Raw genomic sequence first — 18,452 nt, forward strand, 5'->3', positions numbered from 1 at the left:
TAGAAAAGTAGAGTATGGTGGATGTGGAGTCAGGAAGGTCTAGGTTTGAATTTGACCTCCCATGAGATCCAATGAAAGACTTGAGCAAATCATTTAGCTTCTGGGTTTGTTTCTTCATCTGTAAAATGGAACTATCCCCCTGTGGTGATGAGGCTCAAATAAAAATTAGGTTTAAAAAGAGCTTTGTGTTATGTCAATCTATGATCATTTAGTAAACCTCTACCATGTACTAGGTCTAGGAGGTACAAAGAAAAATCTTTGGTTGGGGTGGTACAAGTGTGTGCATGTATGTACTCAGGTGCATATATGTATATGCTGGGATAGTTAGGTAGTGCAGTGAGTAGAGCACTGGGCTTGGAATAAGGAAGACTTATATTTGGGTTCAAATTTGGCTCCAGACTCTTCCTAGCTATATGACACTGGACAAGTCACTCAATCCTGCTTGCTTTGATTTCCTCATATTCAAAATGAGCTAGAGAAGGAAATGGCAAACCATTCCCTAAAACGGGGTCCCCAAAGAGTTGGATACAACTGAAACAACTCAGCAACAAACATGTATGAGTATAGAATAAATACAAGGCAGTTAAATTAAAATTAAGCTGTACTTTTTGAATGTGAATAGTTAGTAATTATTTAAATCTCAGGGTAAGCCAATAACCTAATATACAATTGCCTCAAAAATCAATTTCACTTAAATTACTTCTCTCCCCTAGCAATTACAGAACAAAAGAGAAAAAAAGCAGTTCATCAACTGAATCTGACAATTATATGCAATATTCAATACTCCATAATCTCTCACTGTTGCCTCCACAAAGAAAAGAAGGAGGTATATTTTCTCATCTCTTCCCTGGGGCCAATCTTGAACATTTCAAGATTCAGAAAGACTTAAAATGAGAAGGAACACAGAATCTTATGCTTCAGATGAACTCAATAAACCAAACCAAACCAAACCAAACCAAACAGTAACAGAAAAAACTAAAACCTCCAAACCAAGAGTGGCAATTACTTCAGACAAGACTAAAGCAAAAACAAACACAATCAAGGAAATAATGTAAGTGCCATGGATAATTAATATATAGCATTACTTCATAACTAGCATCTAAATATTTAAGGGAAAAATTAATTGAATTATAGGGGGAAAAAAGGACAGTAAAACTATAATGACAGGAGACATGGCTTTTAGGCCTAGAAAATCTAATAAAAGCGATAAACAAAAAAGGAGGTTCTAAATAAAATTTCAGAAAAACTAAAGATTATAAAGAAATTTTAAGGTAATTAAAGAATTCTGGCAACTATTGAATGGGAACAAAATGGGAGTTTACATTATTCTCTTCTGTGAAATGTGTTATTTTTTTTATTAAAAAACTGTTAATTGAAATTTGGGAAATGCCATTTAAAAGTATATATATATATATATATTTTCTATGGACACGTGGGAACTATCAAACTACATTTCCCATGGTCCAACGGGTTTCCAGTTCCGGTTCTTTGGGCGTGGGAATGCCTGTGTCACCACGCAGAGAACAGTTTAAATGGGAGGAGAATCGAAAGTAAGCTCTCTTTAGCTACCTGAGCGCACAGAGGTAACAATAATGGCTGGGGCGGCAGTTTTGAATTCTTACCGGCGCGTGGTCTAATGATTTTACCAGCATGGCCATGGTTTTAATTAAACTACTAATTTATATTATCATATCAGTCTTTATCATTTTTAATTATAACAATTTGGCAAACCAGAAGGTCGAAATTTGAACTCTAAATTTTCTAGATAGCCTAAGAAAAAGCCATGCGGCTCTGGGACCCAGAGTCTCAGAAATGATCTTTTCCCTCGCCCAGTCCTCTCCTGATTTTCCCCAGCCTAGAGGCTGTTTTATGGGGAAGAGAGACAATGGCTTTAATTGCCGTTGGGCTGAGAATTATTTTGCTCAATGCCCCAGGCCTGGTGGCCCTTGCAGACACAAAAAAACACCAGTGCCCAGCCAGTTTCGTCTCGCTGCTGATCTCCTGACTCCATTCCTGCCGCACCTCGCTTCCTGCCAGTGCCCAGTGCCTGTGATCTTTGCCGATTTTACTGCTGCCAGTGCAGACTATTTCTGTGGATCCAAAATCCTGAGATTTCTAAGAAGAGACCCCCGCCCTGACTTGCCGAGCTACTGCTAAAGAATTTGGGAAGTATATTCCCCTTTCTTCCTAATTCTAGCCCTCTAAGTGTTTCTCTAAAGACCTGATTTAGACACCCCCCACCCACACAAGCTCTACACGTGGGTATTTTCTACAAAAGTGACCTAAGTTTTTCTCTAGCCCCGAGCCCATGACCCCACGCACGTGGACCTAGCGTCTGAACCTTGAACTAGGGATTACCCTTAATCAGGCCGCATGGCCTATTCACCTCCATACCTGCTCAGAACTTTGAACTTTTAAACCTCGGAACTGAATGTGTTTTATTTCTGTTTTAAAGAGACTGTATCTTACTGTATCTTGCTGATTAGTTTTGTAAATTAATCTTGCTTATTTTGTTGATTTTCCTATTGCACTGAATCATTTTAAGTTAATGAAGTTTGTGGCTGCTAGATTAATTCTGTTATGATTTTATTGTAACTCCCAAATAATGAAAAAAATCTATTAGAACTGGTAAGAGGTTTTGACCAGCTTGTTGATCTGATTTTTTTTACTGGATTTATAGAGCACATGTTTTTTAAAATTTATTCGGTCCTGGTAATTTAAAGAACCTTGAAGTTTCCATGCTTTGAGAATTAACTTGTAATTTTACAAGAGGTCTTTTAACTTTTACTTTAAATCCTTAGGAATTGTTGTCTTAAAGGATAAAGCTTATGTTTTATTATAAGAGAAATTATTGCCTTAAATGGGTAGAAGCATTTCCTACCCAGGATTTTTTTAAAAACAGGAAGCCAAGGAGCTCCTGCATATTCTTATCTGAGGATAATTTAGACCAGAAGGTTTCTTTTTTTAAATATAAGATTTTGCTATGGTAGCAATAACAGAATTTGTTGAGAAACTCTTAGCCAAGGTTTACAAGTTGTAACAAGTATATGATTTTTTAAACATCATTGTTTATTGTTTTAAAATGTGCTATTGGAAATAATGGTACTCTATTTGAATGTGCATTGTGAATCTGCTATTTGTAAGATCCATTTACACTCACAGAATGAAAATCTCATTTTTGGGTAACAAAACCCTTCTAGTTCTAAGCTATACATATATTTTTGATTTTTAAAACATTTTTTTAATTAGAGCAATTGATTTTCCCTTTTTCTTATCTTGTAATAGAAGTACATATATAATCATTATTTATCCTTTTTTCTGATTCTACAGCGAAATAACCATAATGCAAATACCTGAGCCTATAGGACTGTGATTTAAATACCTCTCTGATTCCAGAAAGGAACATAAAGCCGTTAATAGTGCTAAGAAAGCACATGGTCAGAGACTTGACTAAAAGATCTGCACGGATTGCAGAGTTCTATGCCAATACTTTAGGGCTTGGAAATTGGGGTTTGAGTCCTGGAGTCCCAGTCTTTTCTAAAACTTTAGAGGACGTGGGTGCCCTCAACTTAGATTCCTAGGCCAGCACCTAAGATTGGTTATTTATTTGGCTCACTTTCCTGAAAAGCTGATGGTAAATCAGATCAGAGAGAGCCCTTTCCCTTGGGTCCTGGCCCTGAATGGGTAATTGCGAACTGCTGAATTCACTTTAATTACGCCTTGATTCAAAGGTCTACATTTTTTTCACATTTTACATTTCATTCACAAGTTAATTTTTTTCTTCTTTTTTCTTGAATTTTATTCTTTGTATTTTGCCAATTGATTTCATACAACCCCCGGGACTCAGCCGCTCATCCTTAGCAGACCTGAGGTACCCTTTTTAAGGAAAAAAGGTGTGTTTAGAATTTCCCTCAGGGGGATGGGATATATGTTAAGTTTTTTAAATTTTCGATAATGTCAAAATATATGTATATTTAACTCTTTTAGGACTAATTTCAGGGGGGTAAATGTATAATTCTCAGAAGAAAATGTATGTTTTGTAATCTATAATGTTTAGTTTAAATTCTTTTGAGAATAATTTCAGGATGAGAATCTTGCCATCTCCCCAGAATCCAGACTACGAACCTGTTTGGTGAAGACACCATGAAGATGCCTGAAAAGCCTTCACTGTACCATGAAGACCAAATTTGAACTTTGGGGTGCAGTTGATTGAACTATGGGGAGTGGAAATTGAGTTGTATATTGTTTTAATTGTATACTAATATACCAATAGGGGACTGCCCCCAAATTGGTTTATTGTCAATGTGGCTAGTTTTATCCATTTGTTTATCTATTTCTTTTATCCCCCAAATTCCTAAAATTTTAGAAGTTATCTATTTTTACAGGTCCAGCGAAGAAAAAGGGCTAACCTTTTTTTTTGCTGGACCTCAGGGGGAAATGTTAATTGAAATTTGGGAAATGCCATTTAAAAGTATATATATATTTTCTATGGACACGTGGGAACTATCAAACTACATTTCCCATGGTCCAAAAGGTTTCCGGTTCTGGTTCTTTGGGCGTGGGAATGCCTGCGTCACCACGCAGAGAACAGTTTAAATGGGAGGAGAATCGAAAGTAAGCTCTCTTTAGCTACCTGAGCGCACAGAGGTAACAATAATGGCTGGGGCGGCAGTTTTGAATTCTTACCGGCGCGTGGTCTAATGATTTTACCAGCATGGCCATGGCTTTAATTAAACTACTAATTTATATTATTATATCAGTCTTTATCATTTTTAATCGTAACAAAACTCATAAAAATGCAAAAGAGTAGAAATATTAAACAAATCTGTTACTGATCATAATGCAATAAAAGTGTATTCAGTAAAGGAGAGGCCTTTGAAGAAAGAATTGGTGAAACAAACAAACAAAAATCACGCAAGCAACAGAAATTTTAATAACCAAAAAGACAACATATTTATGTAATGTAATTAATGCAGTCCTTATGGGAAATTTTATGTTTATAAATTTTTCATTAAGAAAAGAGAAAAAAAAATCAATGATATGGATGTGCAATTTAAAAACAAACATTTTAAAAGAGATCAAATGGTTTATATCTATGAAAAGCAGGTGTATTGAAGTGGAGGAATACTTTGAATATAAACATAGCCTGAATATAGGCTATATCTCTGAAGTAAATATTCTTTTGTAAAAGATAATCTTACTGTTAGGTAGATTAACTGGTTGCAGTAGATCATTAAAATTGAGGGAATATAACCAGTTGAGGCTGTAAGCCTATGACTAGATATTCCTAATTTCCTGGCCTTGGGCAGTGGGCCTAGAAAAATCACTTACATAAATCTCTCACCTAAGATCTCGCCATCTTGGAGAAGAAAGGCACAATAGGAACTATCTGGTACAGATGTGGAAACTGAGGCCCAGGAAATCAATGTTATTAATGAAGCAGGGTTAAACTGGAACTTAAAATCTACTGACTTCTATTCCAGACCTAGAGAGAGAAGGTCCTGGGTTCAAATCTGATATGATTGGCTGTGTGACTGTGGGCAAGCCACTAAACCTCAATTGCCTAGTTCTGTGGTGGCAAAGCTATGGCATGTGTGCCAGAGGGTGCACTTAGAGCCCTCTCTTGGGATCACATACTGTTCACTGGAGATCATTACTAACCCAGAGGGATGCAGGGTGAAGCTCCTCCCCTCCCTGTCTCCTAAAGGCATTTTTCACCTGCCCCTCTAAAAGGTTCGCCATCACTGCCTTAGTCCATATCATGTTTTAAAACCAATACCTAATATTGATTCTAAGATAGAAGGTCTAGGTTTAAAAAAGAAAAAAATTTTTTTACCAGATAGTTTTGTTTGTTTTTTTTTAATTTGCAAAATGCATCATTGATAAATAAAAACTTCTAAGATTACTTAGAACTTGAAAGTGCTTTGATCTTCCTTGCCACTCTTTTGTTGTTTTGTTTACACTCTAAATTGTAGAATTTTAGTTAATCTGGATGCTTCTAAAACAATTCTTTTTTTGGGGGCAGCTGGGTAGCTCAGTGGATTGAGAGTCAGGCCTAGAGATGGGAGGTCCTAGGTTCAAATCCGGCCTCAGACACTTCCCAGCTGTGTGACCCTGGGCAAGTCACTTGACCCCCATTGCCCACCCTTACCACACTTCCACCAGAGAGTCAATACACAGAAGTTAAGGGTTTAAAAAAAAAAATTCTTTTTTCCTGGAAACCTAATATCTCATTTAAAACTAGTTCATTAAGACATTCTCCAAATGACAAATGGTCAAAGGATATGAATAAGTAATTTTCAGATGAAGAAATCAAAGCTATCAATAATCATGAAAAAATGTTCCAAATCCTTCTTGATTAGAGAAATGCAAACTCTGACAAATGATAAATGTTGGAGGTGATATGGCAAAATTGGGACACTAATACAATGCTGGTGGAACTGTGAACTGATTCAACCATTCTGGAAGGCAATTTTAAAATATGCCCAACAGGTTATAAAACAATGTATATCCTTTGATCCAGTAACTAGGATCAAAGGGGGGGTGGGAGGGGTTGGTGGAGGTGGAGGGCTAGGGAGGAGAAGATCTATTTGTACAAAAATATTTATAGTTGCTTTTTTTGTGGTGGCAAAGAACTAGAAATTAAAGGGATGTCCATTAATTGGGAAATGGCTGAACAAATTGTGGCATATGATAGTGATGGAATAGTATTGTGCTGTAAGGAACGATGAACAGGATGATTTCAGAAAGAGCTGGAAAGACCTGCTTAACTGACATGAACTAAAGCAGAGTAAAATAAGCAGAACCAGGAAAACACAGTAATACTGTAGAATAATCAATTGTCATAGACTTAGCTATTAACAACAATACAACAATCCAGGACAATTCTGAGGGATTTATGACAAAGAAAGCCATTCATCTCCAGGGAAAGAACTGCTGGGAGTAAGAATGCATATGAAAGGATATGATTTTACACTTTTTTATTTGGGTTTATGTTTTGGATTTGGTTTTAAAATTGCTCACAAAAATGAACAATATGGAAATATTTTGCATAATAATATATGTATAACACAGATGTAAAAAAATTACATGTAATAAAAAAACAACAGGACACTGATTTGTTGGGTGTGTATAATGGTTTAGATGGCATAGGATTCTGCTCTTAGAAATTATCAGCAAATACACCACTAATTTTGCACTAATTAATGCAGTTTTAGTACACACTAAACCATAGTTTGAATGCTAACTGGGCTTTTCTTTCTAAGGAAATACCAATAATGCCTTACAGTGATAATTCTCTACTCAATAAAATATTTCTTACCATGATTGGCTTGCCCTGAAAAGTTTTAACTTCTTCCCTCAAATATCTAAAAGCCTGCAAGAAAGCATATTATAAAAATTCTTCAGCATTACATCGAAAAGAAATCAATAAAAATTACATAGGTTACTAGCCAACATTTCCAAAAGAAAACAAAAGGCAAATGATGCTATGCTACCCTCCTCAACTCTGACAGCAATCATTAGTTAAAAGATGAGTAAAGTAAAAAGTGAAACATGAACCACTTATTCTCTAACCTAGATGAAAGCAAATACTTAGGCAAATCATCAAGTCATGCAGACTAACTACATAAACTGACTTCTGAGGAGAGATATTAAAAAAATCATGGATGATTTCAAATGCCTAAATCTTGCAAGTGGTCAGGGTCATGAATACTAAAAAGAATAAGACTAACCACTTATAACCCCAAACCCAAAATAAATACTGAACTATGAGGACCAGGCATCCCAATCAATCTCTTAGTTTTAATTTTAACTAAAGCTATTAATTGTGTATATTCAAAAAACTTTTAATTGAGTTTTAGGGGAAAAAAATTAAGAAAACAGAAACGAAAAGCCTCCTAAAGAGTCAGAACATAAAGGTAAAAGAATAGATGGCCATTTGAAGCAATACTAAAAACAATTTCCTTACCTGCTGTGCATCTGTATCGGACTGGAATGTAACATACCAGCTGCTATTGTGCGCAAACTCACAGCTTATCACTTTGGGACAGTTTTCATTTTTGAAGAGTGCCTTAACTTCCTTAAATACAAGTGGAAAACCCAATTATCTCTAAAGGACATACAGAAATTCAACCAAATACGACGATTCAGATTATAAATTAAAAACCCAATACCAATTACCAAATGTAATTTCATATGCAGGGTTAGAAAAAATTTGGTAAAGAGCTTCTTTCAAATAATCATAGCAGATATTTACAGTTCTTTAATGGTTACAAGCAGTGATGTACTGGTAATCAGCTCTCCAAAGGGGGGAAAAATTCAAAATGTCACACTTTAAAATTTACTCTGAAATGTTAATGTTTTCATCATTTATATCTAGATAATCAAGAAACAATAAATCAAGCCATGATTTTCTTGAGACATAGTCATAATGAAAATTTAACAATTGGTTCTTATGAGATGGTTGTAGTTGCCCTCCAGCATATCCCTATTACAATGTCCTTTAGCTAGGTAGAGCATTTTCTTAAGCACTTCCTACATGCCAGGTGTCTGGGATAAAAATATACAATACAAATAAATACAAAAATAAAAATATGATAAAATAAGGCAGTCCCTACTCTGAAAGAACTTAACATTCTAAAAAGAGAGGATAAAATACATTCTCATTTAAGAACAATGGATTTAGAGTTAGGGGACCCAGGTTCAATTCCCACTTCTGTACTTACTGTGTTACCTGTATTACCTTGGGTAAGTCACATTAACATTTCTGAGCTCCAGTATCCTCATCTGTAAAATGAGAGAGCTAGAAGAGATCCCAGTGGCATTACCCCCATTTAAGTCTTAGAAGTATGACCTGCTTATGCTAATAGTGAGATTCAAATAAAGGTCTTGCCTGACTATCTTCATTCCTACTATAAACCCATAATAAAAACAAAAAAACTTCAATTATCTACATAAACATGTAATAATATCCCTGAAAAGAGAAACTATCAGAATAAGGGCAGGGGTGGTACTTTTGAACCAACTTAGCCACATCAAGAGATAAATGATAGAACATCAAGAACCTAACCCGGCTAAGCGATCCTTTTAGCTACTAATTGTAATACTGAATCTTTTCAACCTTTTTATAGCTTCAGAACCCTAGATAAAATTTTAATCACAAACACTATTCACTTAACATGAAGTGGACTATTCCACATACCTCCTCTTCTCCTCTTAGGACTCCACATGGTTCTTTGGCTCTGAGGCCTCTATGGCTAGAGTGTCTTTGGTGCCTGTGGCCCTGGAAGCTGTGAGCTACTTCAGTGCCTGGAGTGGAGAACCCCTAGCATAGGGATGAACCTGCACTGCAGCCTCTGCCATGCTTGCTACCAACCAGTTGAGAAGTTGAAATTGTAGAATGCAAATTTATGTAAGCTAAGAATTTGTATTTATCATCTAAAAACATACTCCCATGCCAATTTGTGAAGTGATAAAGGTGTTTAAGATGTGAATTTCTTCGGCAACTAATATAGGTTAGTAGTTCTAGTATTAAAAAAAAATTCATGGTTTTTAATTTATCTAGGAGGGACAATAAATGATAATCGACCTCTAGACTAATATAATATGAATATTAAAAAAAAAGAATATTCAAGTCAGGGCTCTGAGAACAAAACAAGCAACTACTTTATAAAAACCAACCCAAATTTAGAAAAGAGCACCCCCTATATCTTCCTGTTGATTTTTACCTATTACTGAGTATTATGCTATATTGCTTTAACCTCCAACTCCTAATGACATTGTTTTGACAGACAATTCTGAGTCAATTTTGAGAAAGAGATAAACTACAACCCAAGGGGCAAGGCAGAATTCACTTGAAAAGTTTCCAGCTCTTAATGGAGCACACAACGACATAATTAATATCACCATGAGGATACTATCTTTCTCCAATAGCTAAATTATTCAGTGACTCTGCATTCAATAGGTGCTTATTAAATACTGGTTAAAGGAATACTGGGTTAGTTCTTATTATATGAAAAATCAACCATATTGCAGTCAAAGACCTTGGAATTAGAGGGATCTTAAAGATTATCTAGTCTAACCTCAACATTTTTACAAGGAAGAAAATAAGAAACCCAAAGTAGTATAACACATCCTGATTCTAAATCCAGGGCTCTTCCCCAGGCAGGGAAAATGTTTACCACAGATAGAACAGATTATAACAAGAACATGAAAATTTAAAGGGGATGAAATGAGGACAACATCCAGATGCTATAGGAAAATAGCAACCAAAATCTGAACTCATAATTAAAAATGAAATAATTTAAATTTATGTAATTTCTGGTATAGAAAGTTTACATAAAATTATATCCCAAAACTTCTGTAAGGAAAGACTAGAAATATTTTAAGAACTAATGAATTTTCCTAATTAATGAAAGCTTGGAAATCAGAACAAGGCACTTTAATTAAATTGTCATATAGAACTTAGATGAAAGCAACTGATAAGGCTTTTCAAATGTCCCAGAATTCTAGTATGTTGGGAAAATCTCACTAGTGCACAGTGTAAAAACCCAATATGATTCGATAGACTAGTGTAAGGTTTTAGTAATAGTTTTAGTTCTCCTGTTCATTAAGTCATTCTTCCTTACATCCCACTTCATCTCTTTTCTTTCCTTCCTTGGGGGTAGACAGTTACTATATATGGCCTCTTCTGCCAAGCAGCCCTTATAGCAGCTAAGTTGGCTACAAATGGATTCCATGCACAAGGATTCAATTTAAGAATACAGTTTAAAAAGCAAACATGGACAATATTGACCTTGGCTGAGAGGGCACAAAATCGAAGGATGACTATAAAAAAAAACCACTAGATTAATAAAGACAATGTTGGCTTGAACAGTGGCAACTAATTAATGCTGTCAATTAAAAGGATCAATTTAGAAGACTTTTAAAATGTGTACCCTCTTTAACCAAAGAAAACAAGATTGAGAAAATTTAAGCAAATTTTTTAAAACTAGTATTTATTTCATGACTAGTTCATATGGGTGAGCATCTCAAGACAAGTGGTTTTAAATTATTTCTTTTCCAATTTAATGCAAACACACAAAAGTCTATTTCTCTGGCATTTTACCTATATTATTCATTCATTTATTTTTTAAAAAACCCTCATCTTCAGTCTTAGAATCAATACTTTGTATTGGTTCTAAGGCAGAAGAATGGTAAGGGCTAGGCAATGGGGGTTAAGTGACTTGTCCAGGGTTACACAGCTAAGAAGTGTCTGAGGCCACATTTGAACCCAGAACTCCCTGTCTCTAGGTCTGGTTCTCTATCCACTAAATCAGCTGTCTCCTATTTTACCTGTTATTACAATTACTTTCCTAAATTAAAATTAATTTATGTAGTAGGAATAGTTGGCATTGGTGTTATTCCTCAGTTTGCCTAATAAAGCATTTTACAACTTGTCCCACTTCTCTTTTCCCCACTTATTTGAAAGACTGATCAATCATGATTCTGGAGCACTGATAATGCATGCTACTTACTCAGGATAAAAGAAAAGATATTTTTTGAAAATGGGCATGGTGAAAATTTCAGAAATTCCTACAGTGAGGGGACATATGGATGATAATTCAGCAAAGAGAGGTTAGCAAAGTAGGATGAAAACCAGTCAGAAGCAGTTTCTTCAAAACTCGGTATACACAAATGTAATAGAGAGGTCAATGCAAAAGAAAATTGAAAAAAGGCTATCAGATTTGACAATTAATAAATTGTTGCTACTTTGAAGAGAGAAGTTTCAGACTATCAAAAGTTGAGGAATGAAAGCTTAGTAGAGGAATAGGAGTTGATAGCCTTTTCCTAGGAATCTGGAGTGATAAAGAGAGAAAAGACAAACAAAGGAAAGTGAAGGGGAAATTGGTTTTTTTTTTTTTAAAGGAAAGGGGTGAGACCTGAGTATATATAATGGGAGAAGAAAAAAATAAGTAGATAAAAAGAGAATCAAGATTAGAAAGAGAAAGGATGATAGAGGGGACAATATGCTAAAAGGGGTGGGGGAGATAAGATCAAAGGCATATATAGAGGATGCTCTTGGTAGAAAAAAGGTTACCTCCCTTTCAAAGACTGGTGCAAAGGAGGAACAAGTAGAGAATGATATCAATGGTATTTAATAAGAGTTCATCATGAAAGGCATCAATAGTTCAGCAAATTAAGTGGTAAGAGACTAAGCTAAGAGTGGGAATATGAGGGATTATGGGAAGCTTGAGGGAAGAGGTTTGGAATATGATATGTAGAAAGTGATAGAGAGAATCAGACAAGGAATCAATTAGAGAGAAATGAAAAGATTGCTCTTTGTAAGTAACTCTGAAGACATGATTGAGATTAGAAAACAAATTTGTACTTGACCTAGACAACATAGTCGTGTGGCTTCCCATGACAATTTTGCTACCATTTTTCTAAGATGCAAAATATGGCTAGTATTCCAGAATCTGATGGGGAAATATTTATATATTCATGGTAATCAACTTGTTTATGTATATTTTGCTTTTGTAGCTACTAAAAAACCAAATCAACAAAAATAAAAAAACCACTCCAAAACTTTTTTTCAACAATTCTATCAATCCTCCATCATTTACCTCTATTGGTGTAGTTTCGGGGATTTCTCGAAGGATGATGATACATCGTTTATGATTTGGTCTCACTTTTTCTCCCTTCTCATCAACTTGAACCATTGGTGAGGCTAAAAAAGAATTAAAAAGTTGTCAGTGAAAATAAGGGATATATCACAGCACTCCATTAATCAGAAATCAAAATAATTATTTGTAGAAGCAAAGTTTAAAGTGAATATAAATTATGATGCTGTGGGCACTATTCATGAAAAGTCATACATCTAAGTGGCTACTTAATGATACAAGTCTGAGATTTTCATATAATATAATGAAAAACCATAAGAGACTTTCCTTTTCATAATCAGTAAGATGTTAGTAACAAATAGAATTTGTCATTTGTATAAAAAAATTTGTATTACACACTTAACTTTGAACTAAAAGAGATATCCCCCTAAGAAAATTTAACTCCATTTGACAATATTAAAAATTATGTCCAAAATACTTACTAAGAGTTTGAGCAAAAGAAATGTAACAAAGTTTTATGTGGTGTGGTCAGCACAATTAAATGTTACTGGTAAATGAAAATAAAACTCTGTGTGTGTGTGTGTGTGCATGCAGTATGCTAGAACACTATCTATCTTTCAGTAACTGGGACAATTGTGGAACCAAAAATTTCATTCTTGAAATCAATCAATCAATCAATTTAATAGAATTGGTAACATACATCTTAGTACTTCAAGAATAAGATCCAAGTCTGTGGTCAGTTTTTTAATTTCTTCCATGTTTGCAACTGTCCAAATTGGGATAAACTGGTCACTGTCCATCTGAGACATCAAGTAGAGATCCTTAGATAGATTCTCTCTGAAAGAATTAAAGCAATGTGAGGACATGGCTACACCTTTTTTCTTAAATAGAAAATACTACTACTTATAAAAAATACAAAATTATAAAAAATACTGAATTACAGGATGAAGACACTTTTGGAAAACACCTCTTACATATTAACCAATTAATCAATTTGGGATTCCAAAATGGTTCCCCTTAAATTAAAATTATATTAAGATGAAAAACACATTGCTACAGTGAAGAGAGGATTGATCTGCATCTAAAACTGCTGGAGTCCCAGCAGTTCTGTGTTTTTTTTTTTTTTTTTTGGCACCAATAACTCTTTCTTTTTAAAAACAAACCCATACCTTCTATCTTAGAATAAATGCTAAATATTAGTTCTAAGACAGAAGGGTGGTATGGGCTAGGCAGTTGGAATTACTAAGTGGCTTGCTCACTGTCACAGAAATAAGAACTGTCTAAGGACATATTTGAACCTCAGATCTCCCAAATCCAGGCTGGGCTCTCTATCCACTGAGCTACCTCGATAATAATTTTTTCTTCAAAAATTATTTTTAAGAAACAAAACAAAACAAAACAAAATCCTGGATAACTTTTGTTTTGCCATCACATTCATTTCTGAATTTATTTTGTGCCCTCTTCCAACAAACCATTTCTTATTTTATTTGTAATTATTTTTTCTTACTATGCATTCCCCTGCCTTACCTTCCAATCAATGAAAAAAAAAATCCATGTATAATCAAGCAAAGCCAATTTCTCCCTTCAGCTAATTATAAAAATGACTCATTCTGCAAATATATCAGGAGTTGCCACTTGTCCTCTGGATTCATGGATTATCACCATTATCTCAGAATCTGTCTTTCAAAATTGCCATTTTTTTCTCAATTTTTAAAAAATAGATTGTTTTCATTCTGCATTAGTGCATACAAGTTTGTTCAGAGTTTTCTAAATTGTTTTAACATTTCTTACTGTCCAGCAGTATTCCATTATAATCATATACTATATTATGTTTAACTCTTCTAATTGATGGGTAGGTCCTAAGTTCTAGTTCTTTGTTATCTCAAAAAAAGTGCTGTTATATATATTTTTATACTCTCCCCTTTAAATTAATTTCTAACAGGTATCTTTCTTTCCCCTCTAGTTTCTATTATTTTGTTTACAATGACTCAGCAATTTTCTTAAAAATGAAAAAGATAATCACATTACCTTGAAAAGCAGAATTCTAACTGTTTCTTTAGACATTCCTTTAAATCTTCAACAGAAACTGTACAACTGCCTTCACCTGTTTAGGAGTAAAGAATTAAAAAAATTAGTGTCAAATTACCTAGGGATGATTAACTGTCAGAAAGTAGGCAACCAGGGGGCAGTTGGGTGGCTCAGTGGATTGAGAGCCAGGCCTAGAGACAGGAGGTCCCAGGTTCAAATCTGGCCTCAGACACTTCCTAGCTGTGTGTCCCTGGGCAAGTCACTTAACCCCCATTGCCTAGCCCTTACTACTCTTCTGCCTTGAAGCCAATACACAGTATTGACACCTCAAGTTGGAAGGTAAGGGTTAAGAAAAAAAAAAAAAAAAAAAAAAAAGCAACCATAACAAATACTATGATGACTAATGACTTTTCCCTAAAAAATGAAACAATGACATTTAAAACTTAATGAACATCCTAAACAATTGATCCTTTAAAAAATTACTTTATTGAACAATATGGAAATATTTTTTACATGATAATATATAAATAATGCAGATCAAATTGCTTGCCAACTCTGGGGAGAGGGAAGAAAGGAGACAATTTGGATCATATAATTTCAGAAAACTTAGGTAGAAACTTGTTATTACATGTAGTTGGTAAAATAAAATATCTTTATAAAAATTATTTTCTCATCAATTAATTTTAAAACATTAATTAAGGATTTACTACACTCCAAGTGCTGGAGAAATGAAAGGTTAGATGGCCCCTGATACTGAACAGGGGGAGACAGCACACAAGCAGTAGCCACAAAGGGGTATTTAATATAGGAAGTATGATAAATGGAGCCACCAGAGAAGTGATTTACACACATACTTTTCCCAGTGGTAAAGGAAGTTATTGAATGATTATGATTTTGGGAGAATGCTCCAAGCAGGGGAGACAGGAAGAAAACACCAAGTGGCTTAGGGTAGAATTTTCACCGATGAAGTTATTCACCAAGGAATCAAAGCATTTAATTAAGAAATCTCTAATGGTATCAGGAGGACATAAATGTTTATTCTTTTCCTTCTGGTCATCAATAGGCATTTATAATGTGCTGATTATCATCTGTGAGGCAATGTGCTAAGCCCTGGGGGGGTGGGGGAAAGGAGATCATATAAAAACTTATCTTTCTTCATCCCTTTCTAGAAGGCTGTCTGTATCATATGAGATTTGATGCTTAAAGAAAGCCAAGAAGTGGAAGGGAGGAGGAATTGAAAATGAAGCGTTTGAAAAGTGAAAATTGATTTTTATACTTGATCACAGAGTAATGGGAAGTATTAGACTTTGATGAGTGGGGAGTGACATGATCTAACCCCATGTTGGCAAAGCTATGGCATGGGTCCTGGGACGGTACAGGGAGGGCTGCTCTGTTCCCCCTCTCCACAGTGCAGGAGGACATATTTTGCATGCCCTGCCCAATGTCCAGACATCCAATGCGAATATTTTCTCCATTTTTTCTCTGGGGTAATGCGAGGGGCTCACAGCAGCTTGAAGTTGCACTTTGAGCACACAACCTTGAAAAGGTTTGCCAAAATTGGTCTAAACTGAGTGTTAGAAAAGTCACCCTGGAAGGAGAGTGAATAGAGGATGGACTGGAGTCTTACAGCAGTCCGTAAGTGGCAAAGATTTATATCAGAGCAGAAGCTAGATGCCTAGAGAGATGTTCTCAAGTAGGAAACAAGGCTTGTGGGATAGTTGATATGTGGAGTGAAGGTGAGTAAAAATGTCAAAGACAACATGTAGATTTTGAGCCAGGTATAGGATGGAATATAAAGACCCTGAGCAAGTAATTGCCTCCTCTGTAAAATGGGGCTCAAGATAGTACATACTCCTCAGGGTTGTTGATAAATTGAGCTATTTTGTAGAGCATTTTTGTAAACCTTAAAGCACTATCTATCTGTCTGTCTGTCTGTCTGTCTGTCTGTCTATCTATCTATCTAAATTGCTATTATTATAACTATTATTATGTAAGCGTCATGGGAGTATACATAATTTTGGTTTTTTTTTGTCTCCCAATTATTTGGCATAGGTTCAGCATATAGTAATTGTTTAGCAAAAAATTTTTTTATTCATTTCTCCAGAATAGAACTTTTCCTGTTTTAAAAAGCCATTATTAATACATTATAGCCTAGGATATTTTTTAGCATAGTGCTTGAAAAGTGGTATAAAATACTGTTGTATTTTCGATAATTTCCACATTGACTTATATTCTAAATCTTATTTAGCTGTATACCCAAAGAAAACTACTTTCCCTGAGATTTAAAAGACCAGAGTCCTAAGAGGAATTTTCCTTTTGCTATTATGTAGTTCTCTACATGGGAATAAAGATCTATACTTTCATCAATGAGGCATTTTCTTATATCCTTCTATGATCTAGTAGATAAATTCTAGGCACCTATTTATGGCATTTAAAGGTTAAATGATTTGTCCATGGTTATAAGTCCCAGAGGTAAAAAGCATTCTAATTCTCAGAATGATCTTCAATATCTACTAAAAAGCTGATTAAATCTATAATGAAAACACAATCGGCTAATGTAATTTCAAGTGAATATTAAAGTCTACTACAGTTTACAGATACTTTAATAGCACCGATTTCTGTGGGATTTAAAATGTTTTGGTGACTGCTCTAGTCCTTAGAAAACTCACAAGATTTTTCCTTTCCATCACAGCATTTTAGAAGGGATTTTAAGTAATCATCCCAACCTCCTCCAGACCAAAATATGGGCCCAGAATGATTAAATGATTTGCCCAAGTTAACACAGCAAGTGATTCATTTAGTCTAGCCCTGTGTTGGCAAAGGTACGGCACACGTACTCTGGTGTGCCAGAGGGAGCTGTTCCATTCCTCCTCCTCTCCACTGTACCTGAGGACAATTTCACATGCCCCTCAGCCCACTTTCTCTGTTCCCTGTCTGGAGTAATACAGGGGGCTCACCGGCAGCTTGAAGGTACAGTTTAGGCACATGAGCTCTAAAAGGTTTGCCATTACTGGCCTACCCCTTGGTTGTAAAAATTCTTTTTGCTTTGAAAAAAATCATAAAATTTCAGTATTTGTTTTTATTTTAGTTGCTTGTACATTATTTCATGATACCTCTAATCTTGGGATACTGAGCAAAGCAAGAATCACTCATTTTATAACTGGACAAAGCTTTATTTGGAATAATATGTCCATTTTAAAAAACTCTTTTTGTTAATTAGAAAAAACTAATCCTTTTCATAATATTACTAAGAAAAAAGATGTGACCACATTAATTTTCTGAATAGAAATGGTTAAGAGAATTCACAGAAGTGAATCAAAATAACAGATTTGTGATACTAAATCCTCTGTCTGAGACAAACAAAGGTTCTACAGAGTATAAAGAATGAGGAAGTAGAGGTTAGGTCATCAAAACTTAGTTAGAAAATGACTAGTATTAGACCATGAAGAGTAGTGGCTTCTGAAACCACAGTATTTACCAGATATATCATAAATTTGGTAACTCAGATCCTCTGGTGACAAAACCATTCCATCTGTGAGTACTTCTTCAACACCTGTGTTACTCTGTGAAGCTTCACAAGATGAATACATTATTTCATATTCTTTACAATTGTCATCTGGAATTTCCAAGGAACCTGCATAAAACAATAAATGATATCAAAGATATATTAAGATTTTCCTACATAAACTTTTTTTTTAAACCCTTGTACTTCGGTGTATTGTCTCATAGGTAGAAGATTGGTAAGGGTGGGCAATGGGGGTCAAGTGACTTGCCCAGGGTCACACAGCTGGGAAGTGGCTGAGGCCGGGTTTGAACCTAGGA

General features: G+C 35.0%; 1 protein-coding gene across 6 annotated transcripts in view; it reads right to left on the bottom strand.

The window, feature by feature from the left end:
* LARP4 (La ribonucleoprotein 4) overlaps positions 1–18,235 on the bottom strand; it is a 36,377-nt gene extending 18,142 nt beyond the window's left edge. For 5 of the 6 annotated variants that reach the window (XM_044679605.1, XM_044679603.1, XM_044679604.1 and 2 more), the window contains exons 1-6: positions 18,109–18,235; positions 14,631–14,706; positions 13,303–13,439; positions 12,606–12,709; positions 7,970–8,080; positions 7,322–7,375 (exon numbers count right to left, since the gene is read on the bottom strand). In XM_044679605.1, the coding sequence (XP_044535540.1) occupies positions 7,322–7,375; positions 7,970–8,080; positions 12,606–12,709; positions 13,303–13,439; positions 14,631–14,706; positions 18,109–18,220 (594 nt within the window). In that variant the 5' untranslated portion in view covers positions 18,221–18,235. The remainder of the gene's footprint in view (positions 1–7,321; positions 7,376–7,969; positions 8,081–12,605; positions 12,710–13,302; positions 13,440–14,630; positions 14,707–18,108) is intronic. The other variant, XM_044679601.1, reaches the window with a different exon arrangement.
* Between the last annotated feature and the right edge of the window lie 217 nt (positions 18,236–18,452).

This window comes from Gracilinanus agilis, chromosome 5 (genome assembly GCF_016433145.1).
Source record: "Gracilinanus agilis isolate LMUSP501 chromosome 5, AgileGrace, whole genome shotgun sequence".
Taxonomy (NCBI): domain Eukaryota; kingdom Metazoa; phylum Chordata; class Mammalia; order Didelphimorphia; family Didelphidae; genus Gracilinanus; species Gracilinanus agilis.